The 13,438-nt window shown below is 36.9% G+C and overlaps 1 protein-coding gene across 1 annotated transcript in view; it reads right to left on the bottom strand.

Moving 5' to 3' along the window:
- Window positions 1–13,438, bottom strand: part of LOC110667227 (rhodanese-like domain-containing protein 8, chloroplastic) — a 53,589-nt gene that overhangs the window by 17,869 nt on the left and 22,282 nt on the right. Inside the window, 1 exon segment of the mRNA XM_058138299.1 lies at window positions 6,500–6,603. Coding sequence (XP_057994282.1) covers window positions 6,500–6,603 — 104 coding nt within the window.

The raw sequence follows: 13,438 nt of genomic DNA, 5'->3' as shown, positions 1-13,438 counted from the left end.
AGCTCGTACGAATCAGGCCAAATATTGTATTCTTGGCTAAACGATTGCAGATCGGATTCTCGAAGAACCGACGGTAGCTCGTCTATAGGGAGAGTCTCCTCCTCAAACAGTGCACGCTTGATGGTATGATCCGCCCCGAGCCGAACGGAGACCCTAGGGGGTTCAGGTTGCGTGCTTGGCCCGACTACCTCTTCTTCATCGGACGACCATGAGAACTGAATGGAAAGAGGGCTCGCCGCTCTCTGACCTTCGACACCGCTCATTTTCAAAGGAAATAAAGAACTTAAACTAAAAAGAAGATCAAAGCCCTTACCGGAGTCTGATCGGCGTCGGAAGAACTTGGGAAAAATGAGAGAACTTCGAAGTTGTGAGCAAGAGACTGAAAATGGAATGAGAGAGCAAATGGCTAACCCCCCCCATCCCTATTTATACTAGTCCGAGCATTTAATGCTCACGAGGTTCCATGCAGTGCATCGGTTAACGGGATTCGCCAGCTGTTCTGACACGTCTCTCGAACATTCCGAGATCGGTTAATTGGAGATCGGCATAATAAGTTGAATATTTTGAACAAAGGATTAGTTAAGAGTCGTTTTGTTAGGACCCAGATCGGACAAATATATCAGAGGTCGGAAAATAATCAATAAGATAATAATTGGAGAAACAAGACTTTTATTTCCAAAAAGATCAGATTACATCATTAGGGCGATCTCTAGGGATCGGATTACAATAAAGGACTAACTACATCATTTGGGTGATCTCTAGAGATCTGATTACATTAACGAATTACATCATCTGGGCGATCTCTAAGGATCGGAATACATTGGAGATCTGATCATATCAAAAGGCTGATCTAAGGATCAGTTTGTAACTGATCCCAAGGATATTACCGACCGGATGCTTCATCCGCTGTCGGAACACTCAATGTGATGAGAAGCCGAATGAACTCAATTGAGTGACTCGAGATCGGTACAACCGAGGTCCGCAATACAGATCGGTCAAATCCAGTTCTCTCACCATCGTCAGTCAGGGTTATGCGATCACCGGGATCGTAAATTTTCAGCCGGTGGTTAAAGAAGCCCATCGGAAAAAGATCAAAAACCACAATCATGGCCGGAGCGATCACGGCGCTAGAACTAGAGAAGTAAGAAGGAAGAGAGGGAAATCAGATGAAGAAAATGTCTCTGCCAACAGGGGTATATATAGGGGAAAATGAGCATTTATTGCTGAGCAGAAAACGAAGCGAACGCCTCGAGAATCAAGGGGAAATTAATGCTTTGACCAGACCGGACCAGAGAAAAGGAGAGATCGGAATAATAGATCGGAAGACAAAAGGAATAAGACAAATCCCAAATAACCGTTGTCAGAATCAGAGCCGAGGTAGTTAAAGCGTTGCAGGCGAGATCTCCACTGCACGCCTAAGAATCGCCCGCAATGCTGACAGGTGCCAGGGTATGTCATGACAGTCCTGTACATCCCAATCCCCACCGTTGATCTCACTTGTAAGGACAAATCCGGAACCCTTGGATCAAGAGAGAAGACGACAATACCAGCGCCTTTCGCTCTTAGCCCTCAGATCGTTCCGGACAAGAAGATTTGGGACCGTTAGATCGAAAGAAGAAAATGACAAATATTCTGAAGAGAGATCTCAGCCATTCATTTTGATTCTCTTTAGTTCCTGAACATCCGATCATGTCCTTCGAAATCTTGACCCTCCATCTCCCTCCAAATAAATCCTGACCCTTCATGGGGAGCACCCGATTCCTATAAATACCAGCATGAAAAACTGTTCAAGGGACGGACGGACAAAAAAAGAGAGGCTGTTATTATAGTGGAAGAACTCTGAAAACTTCATTCAGTTTGTTATTCCGCTACTTTGAAGTGTTGATTGGAAAAACTTTTGAAACTAGTTTTCTGAAGTGTTTCTTGAAAAGGATTCTGGATACTGGAACTCTACATTTCCAGTTTGTTCATTATCTGGTCACACCCTCACTTTCAGCCCTTTATCATCTCTGTTTTCATTCCCACTGTCTAAGCTAAACTTCATTCCACTCGGCTTTTATCTTAATCTGATTATATTTTAGCTGAGCTCCCTTCACTTCCCGACGAACATCAGCTCTCAGGCTAATCAGTCCACTGTCTTATCTCTATTTGCCACCCCGTAGCTATTTCAGTAGATTTGGCTCCTCACAGGTAAGAGCTCATATTACTGTTTTACTAAGTGTTTACATTTATTTTTCGCACTTTCTTTGTTTCTTCTTACGTATGTGATTTTCTCCAAGTTCATTTTGTGCAAAAGGACCCAAAAGAATGTTACTCTCGAGTTATCTCTTTAGTGATTAGTCCGTCATTTTATTAATCTTCGTCATTTCTGAATGCAAGTTTTTCTGGTTCCTAGTAGCGTGTAAATGGTCAGGCAAGACGTAGGTAACTGCAACTTAGGGGTCTCTTTTAAAAGAGAGAACCTGAATAACGCGTCAGGAAGATAGCCAAACTATTAGGCTGACGTGAACAGCGATTCGACAAAGAGGTCATAAAGTGGAATAAAACCAAAATAAACAAAACAGAATAGATCGGTCATTAATAGATACTGGTAAAATGAATACATGGAAGGTCGGTAAATCAAGCCTAGTTATCCCCATCTAGCCAAAAGGTATCGAGAAGCCTTATCCCCAGCCTCTTTGAATGCCAGAATCCTTAGCTTTAGGCTCTTATGTCATGTAGCAGAAATTAAAATCCGGGAAATCGGAAAAGTCTCTTTCAGGCTCCTGTTAATCTAAAAGAGATCGGAGGAGAGTTCTTATCCGGTCTCAACTCAAAATTTTAATAACTATTAAATAGAAATCGGAGGAGGGTTCTTATCCGGTCTCCACTCAAAGTTTTAATAAATAACCATTAAATAGAGATCGGAGGAGAGTTCTTATCCGGTCCCAACTCAAAAATTTTAATAAACGTCTAGAGGAGATCGGAGGAGGGTTCTTATCCGATCTCCCCCCCAAAATTTTAATTTAAAAGAGATCGGAGGAGAGTTCTTATCCGATTCTCACACCAAATCTTAACCCGTACGCAAAATAATCTCAGAACTAAAAAATTCGTAACGTCAATTCACTAAGGTGGTCTCATTTACTTGTGTATCTGGGTGATCCAAATTCAGTGAGAAATCAAATGTTCCTTTAGCCAAAAGGATTAACATTCCCATTCAAGCCCTCCTAACTAATTTATAAAGAACGCAAAATTAAATCTACTTACCCTTATTAAGGGACGAGGTGGGGTGCCTAACACCTTCCCCACCCGTTTACGGACCCCGAACCTAGAATCTCTGTTTTGAAGTGGTTTCATTTTTAATTTATCTTCCCAAATGGTTTTCTTTAGTTTCCCTCAAAACTAAGGTGGCGACTCCTCACTTTTCCCACTTCGGTGAGTGATCGTCCAGGCGACCGCAAAATCCCTTTGCGACAGAGGTCACTAGGTCACTATTGAAGGATCTCTAGGTTCCCACATCCTTAATGGTAAAAGTCTATTACGATAACAATGTTCACTACTTTTCATGCCAACATTTGGTTAACCACGCTCGCACAAACCACATGGAGGTTGATTTGCATTTTATTCAAGAAAGGATTATGTGATGACAATACTATTTATTATGTTACTAGTGAGGATCAACTTGCAATCGTCTTCATTACGAGTCTACCCACATATCATTTCATTATTAATGGTATGCCCTATAGCAATACGTTAGTGTTGTTTATTATAAACTAAATTCCTAACAAATGGCTTTAATGTTTCTTTTAACTCAAAGATATTTAAGGTTAATAGAATAATCCTCTAGTTTCTTATTGGAAGCTCTATTCTCAAGGAGTTGAGAATATAAGTGACGAAACTGTCCTATACAAGTGCTATAAAGAATTATTCACAGTCGATGATATTTTGTTGGACATGATTTATCCAGCTAGACTGCCACCTCCATTTATTTTTCACAGATTAGTATGAGATACTAATAAAAGTGGAATGGTGAGTCTCATGCCATCTGACATTATGAAGTCAAGATAAATATAGTGGACACTTATAAGATAAGTAGGCCAAATCAGTGACGTATGGATGACACATATATAGAGTTTAATCAACAAATTGTCATCTAGATCATACTAGTGCATATAGTCCCTTAACCTGAGATGACATAGTTATCTCATGTATAAGTGGTTTGAGTTTGATACCGCTTACATACTTATACAATGTATAGGTATATCGGTTTGTGTTAGCTCCAATTAGTTATATATAGAGATAGGTGCAATCAAGATGGGATTTGTTATCCTAAGTAAATAAGGACAAAGTCATATGCTATCTAAATTGTTCTTGATCAATAAAGTTCCTAGCCACGACAGTTTCACTTAATCATAAAAGAGTTTTTGGTGGTAAATCTCATTAATCAAGAACTAAAATTTAGATGAGGATATATGATCAAGCAATTAGGATTTGGCATACACAATTGCCCTATTTAGGATTGAGACTTTGTAACGAAGATACTTTAGTGCATGCTATGTATGATCAAGGTTATAAGAAATAAGATAAATTTTATTCATCACTAATTGGATAGTCATGGCACGCTATGCTAGATGTTAACCATGATTTATGAGAACCAAGAGTAGCAAGAGAACTTCACTCTAGGCATGAAAAGAGTTCTAGTGACATTAAAGAGTTAATATCAAATTTTCATAGCCAATTAGTCATGAACCTAGAAAGTCGTGCATAGTAGAGCTTAAGTGATCAAGAAAATATTAATTTGATTAATTAATTAAATGGTTTGATTGATTAATTAAATTAATGAATTTAGAATTTGAATATGAGTTGGTATGTTTTATCATGCATTTGTTTTCAGGGGTCAAGTGTTTTAATGTGAGGAGCATGTGGACTAAGATTCTAGAAGAAACTGAGTTCCTTTTCTTTTGGCTTCAATGTTCTGAGAAATTAAACTTATGGAGGGAGTGTGATAATATTAATGATTTTCTACTTTTGAAATACCAAAGATTCCGAAATCTCTAGCATGACCTAAAACAAAATTCAAAGGAATGGCTAATAAGAAGAAAATTATCCTATATTTAATTGTTAAAAATGAGCTTATAATTAAAGGAGTTTAATTATGGTATAGTTTATACTCAACTCAACTCAACTCAACTAAGCCTTTATCCCAAAAATTTGGGGTTGGCTATATGGATTCGCTTTCTCCACTCTGAACGATTTTGGGTTAAATCCTCAGAAATGTGTGGTATAGTTTATATTAGATATAAATTATATTGTGAGAAGAATTATATGCTTAAATGACTTATAAAGCCATGAGAGAAAATATGGCTTAGTGGGCTTAGTAGTTAGTTGGCATGATATGCCATGTTGCACCATAAGATGGTGATATTATCAAGTTAACCTCATGAGTGGAAAACAAATGGCAAATGCCATCCTTGTCTCCTTAGTGGAGAAGGCCTCCACCTACCAATTATGGGTTTAGGGATATAGAAATCCACTTTACTAGTTTATGGATTTTCATATCCCTAAACTATAAAAAGCTAATCCACATGCAAAAGAAAAGAGGATGGAGATTTCTTTTCTTTCTTAGGTTCTTTTTCTCTCAAGCCTAGTTACTCTTCTTCTCCTTTTCTTCTTATAAACTCAATGGAAATTAAAAGTTGTCACCCTTAAGTTTATGTATAATGAAATTGTTCCTCTACACTTGGAGTTTACCTAACCAATTTGAAATACCTAAAGGTTGAACTTCTCTTCCTTCTTGTTTTGGTGGCCGACCAAGAAAGATATACAAGGGAGAGCTTGTAGTTCAAAGGTTGGGATTCGAGATCACTGAAGCTCGTCTGCACAGACTAAAGGACTTACACATGGAGGTTTGCTTCCCGAATTGATGGTGGAATTTGATTCTGGGCCCCACAAATCTCTAAACCTAAGTTTAGGTAATAGGATTGTTCTTCGTCTTAAGTTTCCTAATGATAAAATAGGTTAAAGACCAATTGTTGTTACAAGAGTTGTAACCATATGTTGGGTAAGTTAATTGTTAACGTATAGATTAAATTGGATTGCAAGAGATGCATGTCACTTAGGTTAATTAAAATTTAAAATTGCCTATTTCCCCACCCCATGCTTCCGCTGCGCCTTCATTCATCACATGTCATGCCAATCTAGGCATTGCTACACCATGCTTAAATTGCAAGGAGAAATAGAAGTAGATAGTTACTTCTCTTAATTTTATAACTTTCACTATTGTATTATGTAACTACAAGCCTATGAGTTGGTTACAAATGTAAACAGGTGAACCCTTATCAAAATTACCAAGGGAAGAACACCTTTTTCATAGAGGCAGTTCTAATTAATCAAGCATTAAAAGAGTTATGCATCACAAAAATCAGCCTATTTCGACATGAATTCTTATTCGTATGCCAAAATTCTAGTATAAATGCATTTTCTTTTTAATGAAGGTAAATGGAAGGAACCAGTAAGATACCTTAGGATGGTAGAATATACATCACAACGAATGCCTCCTGTGCAATACATAAATATATTTGTGGTATTTTTATCAGCATTTGCTAAAGGATCTGAAGCAACGACCTGAATAAGACATGTAAATAATTGGAGAATGTTCATAACTATCACCAAAGGAAGGAACTTCATCAATCTTAAAAGTACCTATGACTAAATTACAGTATCGTATATATACATGTATGTAAATTACTTGAAATTCAATTTCTTGCTCATGTATAAATGAATATCATCAGGGTAAATTACATCTAAGTTCTTAATAATAATCACTCCGGATGACATTTTTCTAAAATTATATTCCCTCCCATTGTTTACTTTAATTAGAAAAATGACATCCACATTGACAATAGATTATTACAATTTAGTTCAAAAATGGCTTGTAGGAACAAGTCCCACATCAATAGTGTACAAGAAATCAAAAGGCAAATAAATGTTGGCAAAACAAACCAAAAAGGGCTTAGATTATTTTGGTGATGGGGAGCCTAGTTCAATAGAAGAATTCCTTTTATAGATCCACACTCTTGGGCCTGTGATTTCAACATGGTATCAGGGTGATAAGGCCTAACGGTTGCAGATACAAGACACATAAGAATATTGGGTTCAGCCATAACGAGCCAAACCCGTGAACCGAGTTAATCAAGCCAGATTTAAATGGATCCATGGACTAGCCCAGCATGTTAGACCTTAAAGGCAGAGCTCAGAGGAGCCAGACCCTAGTTAAATGGGTCACCCCATGCAATGTCAAGTGACAACTAGGCCTATGAAGCCTAAGCCGAACCCTGTTGCATTTGAGGGGGAGTGGCTGGAATATGGCTTGTGGGAACAAGTCTCATATCGATAGTTTACAAAAATATTGAAGGGCATATAAGTGTTGGCGAATAGGTAGCCTAATTTCAAGCCAAGTTCAGCATAAAAGCTTGCTTGTTTATTGATTCACACTCTTAAGCTTGCAACAAACATGAATGCCAAAGTATTTATAGTATTCCTAAAAGTGCAACTAAATTATGTGACAATATTGCACAATGAACGGTTTAACGTGATCTTCTTACCCTTTGTTTTGGAAGTTTTTTAAAGTAATGAGAGCTTTTTCAAGGTTTAAAAATATTGAATTTGTGTTTAGGAGAACCTATTGTTTTTAAAAGTAAGGTTTTTGAAATTTTTTGAAAACCTCTAAAAACCTCCATTTTTCAACCTATTAAATTGGTGAGTTAAGAAGATTTTTTCTTTAAAACCTCCAAATACCTTTAAAAAATTTCCCGTCCTCCCAAACAATAAAAAAATTATGAAATTTTAAAAACCATGAAAAAACTTTACTTTTAAAAATATCACCCAACTACCGACTGCTTGCATTTCTCAATATCTTAACTGAATTGAGTTCTATTTTTTGTAACGTAAGAGCTTACCAAGTACTGATTGAAGGTGGTTCTATTGATTTTTGTTGTAAATTTTATCTTAACATTTAGTTTATTGCTTTTAATATTTTAAACATGATTCACTAGAAAATATGTAGCGATTTTAATACATATCACTGTTTGGGTATTGGATAGACAATAATAAACAATCAGGTATAAAAAAAAAAGTACCTAAACCCATAACATGATTCTTTGAAAACATTCATTCATAACAGATCCACAGAATTATATAACCATTAGCAACCCACAATTAAAATCACAAAACTCACTAATCATTGCATCAAAAAGACCTCAATCACACTCCCATGACATCCAAAGAAAAGAAGAGCGATCAAAGCATGAAAGCCAACAAAAAGGAAACATGCTAATCAAAAGCCTTTTTTCTTTAACAACAATAGTGAACTTTAAAGAGAGAAACTTCAATTGATATTTGCCTCGTTGCTCTTTGCTTTTTTTTTTTTGGGCCAAGTCCAAAAGTGTGGAGACTCTTGTTGGTTGAAGAGGAGAGGGTATGGTGGCAAAATGGATGTTGATGTGTGGAAATTTTCTCTTGTACTTGACAATAATTTGATACAATATATATACACCTTTCTTCCTATCAAAACAGGTAATTATGCTATCCTAACTAACTAGGAATTTCTAACTCTATGTAATTGTATACAAGGGTCAACATTATCCATCACACTCCTCCTCAAGTTGAAGCAAAGATGTTAATCATGCACAACTTGTTAAAAATGTAGTCAATCCTAGCTCCATTTAGAGCTTTTGTGAAAATGTCTCCTAATTGCTCCCCAGTTTTAGCATATCCTGTCGAAATAATCTTCTGATGAATCTTTTCACGAACAAAGGGACAATCAATTTCAATATGTTTAATTCGCTTATGAAACACAGCATTAGAAGCAATGTGAAAGCAGCTTGATTATCACACCACAACTTAGCAGGTAGTGATATCTTAAGACCAACTTCATTCAATAGCTGATATATCCATACAATCTCACAAACAGACTATGCTATAGCTTTGTATTCTGATTCTACACTAGACAGTGATACTACATTCAGCTTATTACTCCTCCAAGATACCAAATTCCATCTAACAAAGACGCAATATCTCCTGGTGGATCTCCTATTAATCTTAGATCCAGTCCAATCTGTATCTTAAAAAACATTCAATATTAGTGTTCCTATGATTTCCATAAAATAGACCGTGTCTTGGAGCTCCCTTCAGATAACATAGAATTTGTTCTAAGGCTTTCCAATGATTAACTGTTGGACAAAACATGAACCAGTGTTATTAAAGGCGCTCGAGGCGCCCTGGCGAGGCGCCAGGCGAGGCGAGGCGCCACTCTCACGCCTCGCCTAGCACCGCCTGGGTTCCCTTCAAAGAGGCGAGCGCCCCGAAGCAAAGAGGCGAGAGGCGAGAGGCCCTTCAGGCGACGCCTCTGTAATGCAATGACAAATTTTTTTTTTTTTAATTATTTAAAGCCAAATAAAAGAAAAATCCCTAAGCCACCTGCCTCAGCTCTCACGAGAAAGAAAGATCGGCACTCTCAAGTCTCAACTGTGGCATTCAGCAGCACTTTCAGGTTTCTCTCTCTCTCTCTCTCTCTCTCTCTCTCTCTCTCTCCCTCTTTCTTCTTCTTCTTCTTCTTCTTCTTCTTCTTCCCCTATTCCTGGAAACCCTTTTTTTTTTTCCTTATCCTCACCTCCTCTGGTGCTGTTTCTTCTTCTTCTTCTTCTTCTTCTTCCCTATTCCTACTGAGAAACCCTTTTTTTTTTTTCCTTTTCCTCTCCTCCTCTGCTGTTTCTTCTTCTTCTTCTTCTTCTTCTTCTTCTTCTTCTTCTTCTTCCCCTATTCCTGGAAACCCTTTTTTTTTTTCCTTTTCCTCTCCTCCTCTGGGGCTGCTGTATGGGCATTATTCACCAGGGAAACCATTTTTTTTTTCCTTTTCCTCCCCTTCTTATATAATTTTGCTGTATGGGTATTAGGTATGCAGTAGTCTTGTTAATTTTCTATTTTGTTCAGTTTTTTTTTTATTTTAATTGTTAATTTGTTTACTTTTTTATTCTTTTTATTCTTAATATTTTGTTGTTAATTTGTTAATTAGTTGGTAATTAGTTGTTTAAATTATACGGGTAATGTTAATTTGTTAATTTTTTTTACTTTAACTTTGTTAATTTATTAATTTGTTATTATTCTTGTTACTTTAACTTGATATTCTTATTGATTAGTTGTTTAATTTATATGGGTGTTGTTAATTTGTTTACTTTCACTTTGTTAATTTGTTCTTATTTTTGTTAATTTAATTTGATATTCTTGTTAATTAGTTGTTTAACTTTTATAAATATTGTTAATTTGTTGTTATTCTTATTACTTTAACTTGAAATTCTTGTTAATTAGTTATTTAATTTATTGTTTAATTTGTTAATATGTTAGAAGTACACACACATATATATAATTTAGGTAATTTAGACTATGGCGCCTTGCTTTAAAAAGGCCTCGCCTCGCCTCTCGCCTCTCGCCTAAGGCCATAAGGCCCCCTGTCGCCTTAGTGTCGCCTTTCGCCTTGATAACACTGACATGAACTGACTTACAACACTGATTGAATATGCAATATCAGGACGAGTTACCATAAGATAGTTCAATTTACCAACCAATCTCCTATACATTTCAGGATCTTCAAACAATTCACCATTTTCTTTTGTACGTTACAAATTGGAAGTCATAGCTCACAGCATAACTTAGCACCCAATTTTTCTATTTCTACAAACAAGTCAAGAACATATTTTCTTTGTAACAGAAAAATACCTTTCTTACACCTTGCCACCTCAATACTTAAGAAATACTTCAACAATCCCAAGCATGGTTTCAAAGTTTCTTTGGTCGTCTTTAGGTTGAGTACCTCAGTCATCTCATTACAGAGGTTGCAGTTTCTATGGATCCCAATAAGGTGTCCAGTGTGCTTAGATGGCCAACATCTAATTCTCTCAAAGCAAAAAGTGGTTTCCTAGGTCTCACAGGTTATTATAGGCCCTTCATCAAAGATTATGGGAAAATGGCTCATCCACTCACGCAGTTGCTTAGAAAAACTCAAGCAGGGTTATTTTCATGGACCTCTAAAGCTCACCTTGCTTTTAAGGCTCTCCAAACAGTAATTACTACTATGCCAATGCTTGCTATGCCGAATTTTCAAAAGCAATTTATTTTAGAATATGACACCTCTGGTAGAGGGCTAAGTGTTGTGTTTATGCAAGAAAGGAGACCAATAGCCTATTATAGTAAGGTCTTACATGATCATTCTCGTGCTAAATCCACCTATAAGAAAGAAATGATGGCTTTAGTTTTGGCCATCCATCATTGGAGACCTTATTTAATAGCTCGACGATTTTTGGTGCATACGGATCAGAAGAGTCTAAGGCATCTCTTGGAACAGCCCATTATTACATCTGTTCAACAGAATTGAATAGCCAAATTGTTAGGATATGACTTCACAATTGTTTATAGACAGGCTATGCTAACAAGGCAGCAGAGGCATTGTCAAGATGCAAAGATGAAGGAGAATGCATTGTTCTTTCCATGCCATATTGGATTGACTTAAATCAATTGGAATCTAAGGTGAAGCAAGATGAGGAGCTTGCCAAGTTGGTTGATGAGCTCCAAAGAGATTCATTGTCGCACCTTCACTATCAATTAATTCATGGCAGATTATTTTATCAAGGTCGCCTAGTGCTTCCTACAAATTCTTCCTTCATTCCAATGTTATTAATAGAATTTCACTCTACCCCTACTGTTATAGAAGTCTTTGTCAATGAGGAAGTCTTTTTCAATTAGGAGATTGACTCCTATAGGATAGGATTCCTAATCCATGTAAAAGTAGAGTTTTAATCCATAGAGAATGGGATATGATTATATACTATTAAAAACAGAGAATTTGGAAAATTTTCTTTTATATTTCTTTATACTAAAATGATTTACAAGCATTCTAATTTATATACAAAGGCTAGGACTAACTAGGAAACTAATAATAGCCAATAAATACAATGATTCCTAATTATATTCTAATTTACAGCTAAGTTACACTGATTAAGGGATTTATATTAATTGAGGGACTCTAACATATACACATATATATCTGTGTATTAACACCTTTAAACATATGAAAAATACCTGATTTACATGGCATCAGAGCTGTCACCTTTGAATAGCTTGGTCCCGTTTTTTTTCCCTGAGAATTCCCCCCCTTGTTCTTTCCCTCAGCAAGCTATAAACTAGGAGAATTCCCTAAGGCTATCACGGCACGTCACAGCCACCCTCAGAAGGTGACCCAAGTCCCGATCAACCTCCCCTAAAAGTCCGGTGACCGAACCTAGAGAGAGTGGCCTCCACGCGCCACTTCTTTATTCTGATCCCTGTTCCACGCGCCGGCGCGTGTAGGCACATGTGGTGTCTTTCGGTGACGTTCGACTACCGGACCTACTTCCTCAGCGTCGCCCCAACGTGGTGATTCCATCCCTGTAGGCTGTGTTTGGTTCTGAGGCTTCTTTCTTGGTAGTGTTTGAAAATTTTTCCTTTCGGATCACTGGATCTGACGACAAAGTCACTGGATCTGCCGTGATTTTTCACTAGATATGGCTGAGGGTGAGACCAAGTCTATAATTACTGATGTAGTCCCAATGATGACTAAAATCACTGAGAACAAAATTAATGGCTTGAATTATTTGGAATGGAGCAAAACCGCTCGAATTTATTTCATCTTACAAAAGATTCACCGGATGATGATACTAGGCAAACTTGGTTAAGGGAAAACGCTCATTTATTCTTACAGCTTCGGAATTCAATTCACAGCGAGGTAATGAGTCTTATTAATCACTGTGAGTATGTTAAAGAATTGACGAATTATTTAGAATTTTTATACTCTGGCAAAGGCAATATTTCTCGTATATATGTTTGCAAAGCATTTTATCGACCTGAAAAACAAGACGAGACTCTTACAGCATATTTTATAGAATTTAAACGTATTTAAGAAGAGCTTAATGTTCTATTACCATTTAGTCATGATGTAAAGGTGCAACAAGCTCAACGTGAGTGTTATGGAAAGTCAATCATTATATTATTTCTGTGTATATTCTGTATTCTGTATTCCTATTTAGGATTTCTTATTTAGGATTTCTTCCTAATTAGTATAACACAATTATAGGAATCAATTGTATATAAATACCCATGTACAGATTAATTGAAATATATGAGAATCATCTCTTTCTACATGGTATCAGAGCAGATCATCTATCTAGGGTGATTATTTGTTCTCACCACCCAGCTCAGGAGAGACCTTGGCCGCCGACCGGCCGTTTCGACTCCGATCAACATTGCCAGCGTCGCCTCAATCCCCTCATTCCACCACTGTGTGTTGTTGCCTGATCCAGTACACCATTAAAGGACTTCTGAGGTTTGGCTCTTAGATCCTATTTCGGTATTTGCTTGATTTGTGATTTTG

Source organism: Hevea brasiliensis, chromosome 16, assembly GCF_030052815.1.
Source record: "Hevea brasiliensis isolate MT/VB/25A 57/8 chromosome 16, ASM3005281v1, whole genome shotgun sequence".
NCBI classification, from domain to species: domain Eukaryota; kingdom Viridiplantae; phylum Streptophyta; class Magnoliopsida; order Malpighiales; family Euphorbiaceae; genus Hevea; species Hevea brasiliensis.
The sequence above is the reverse complement of the archived record's forward strand: the minus strand, read 5'-3'. Positions and strand labels throughout refer to the sequence as shown.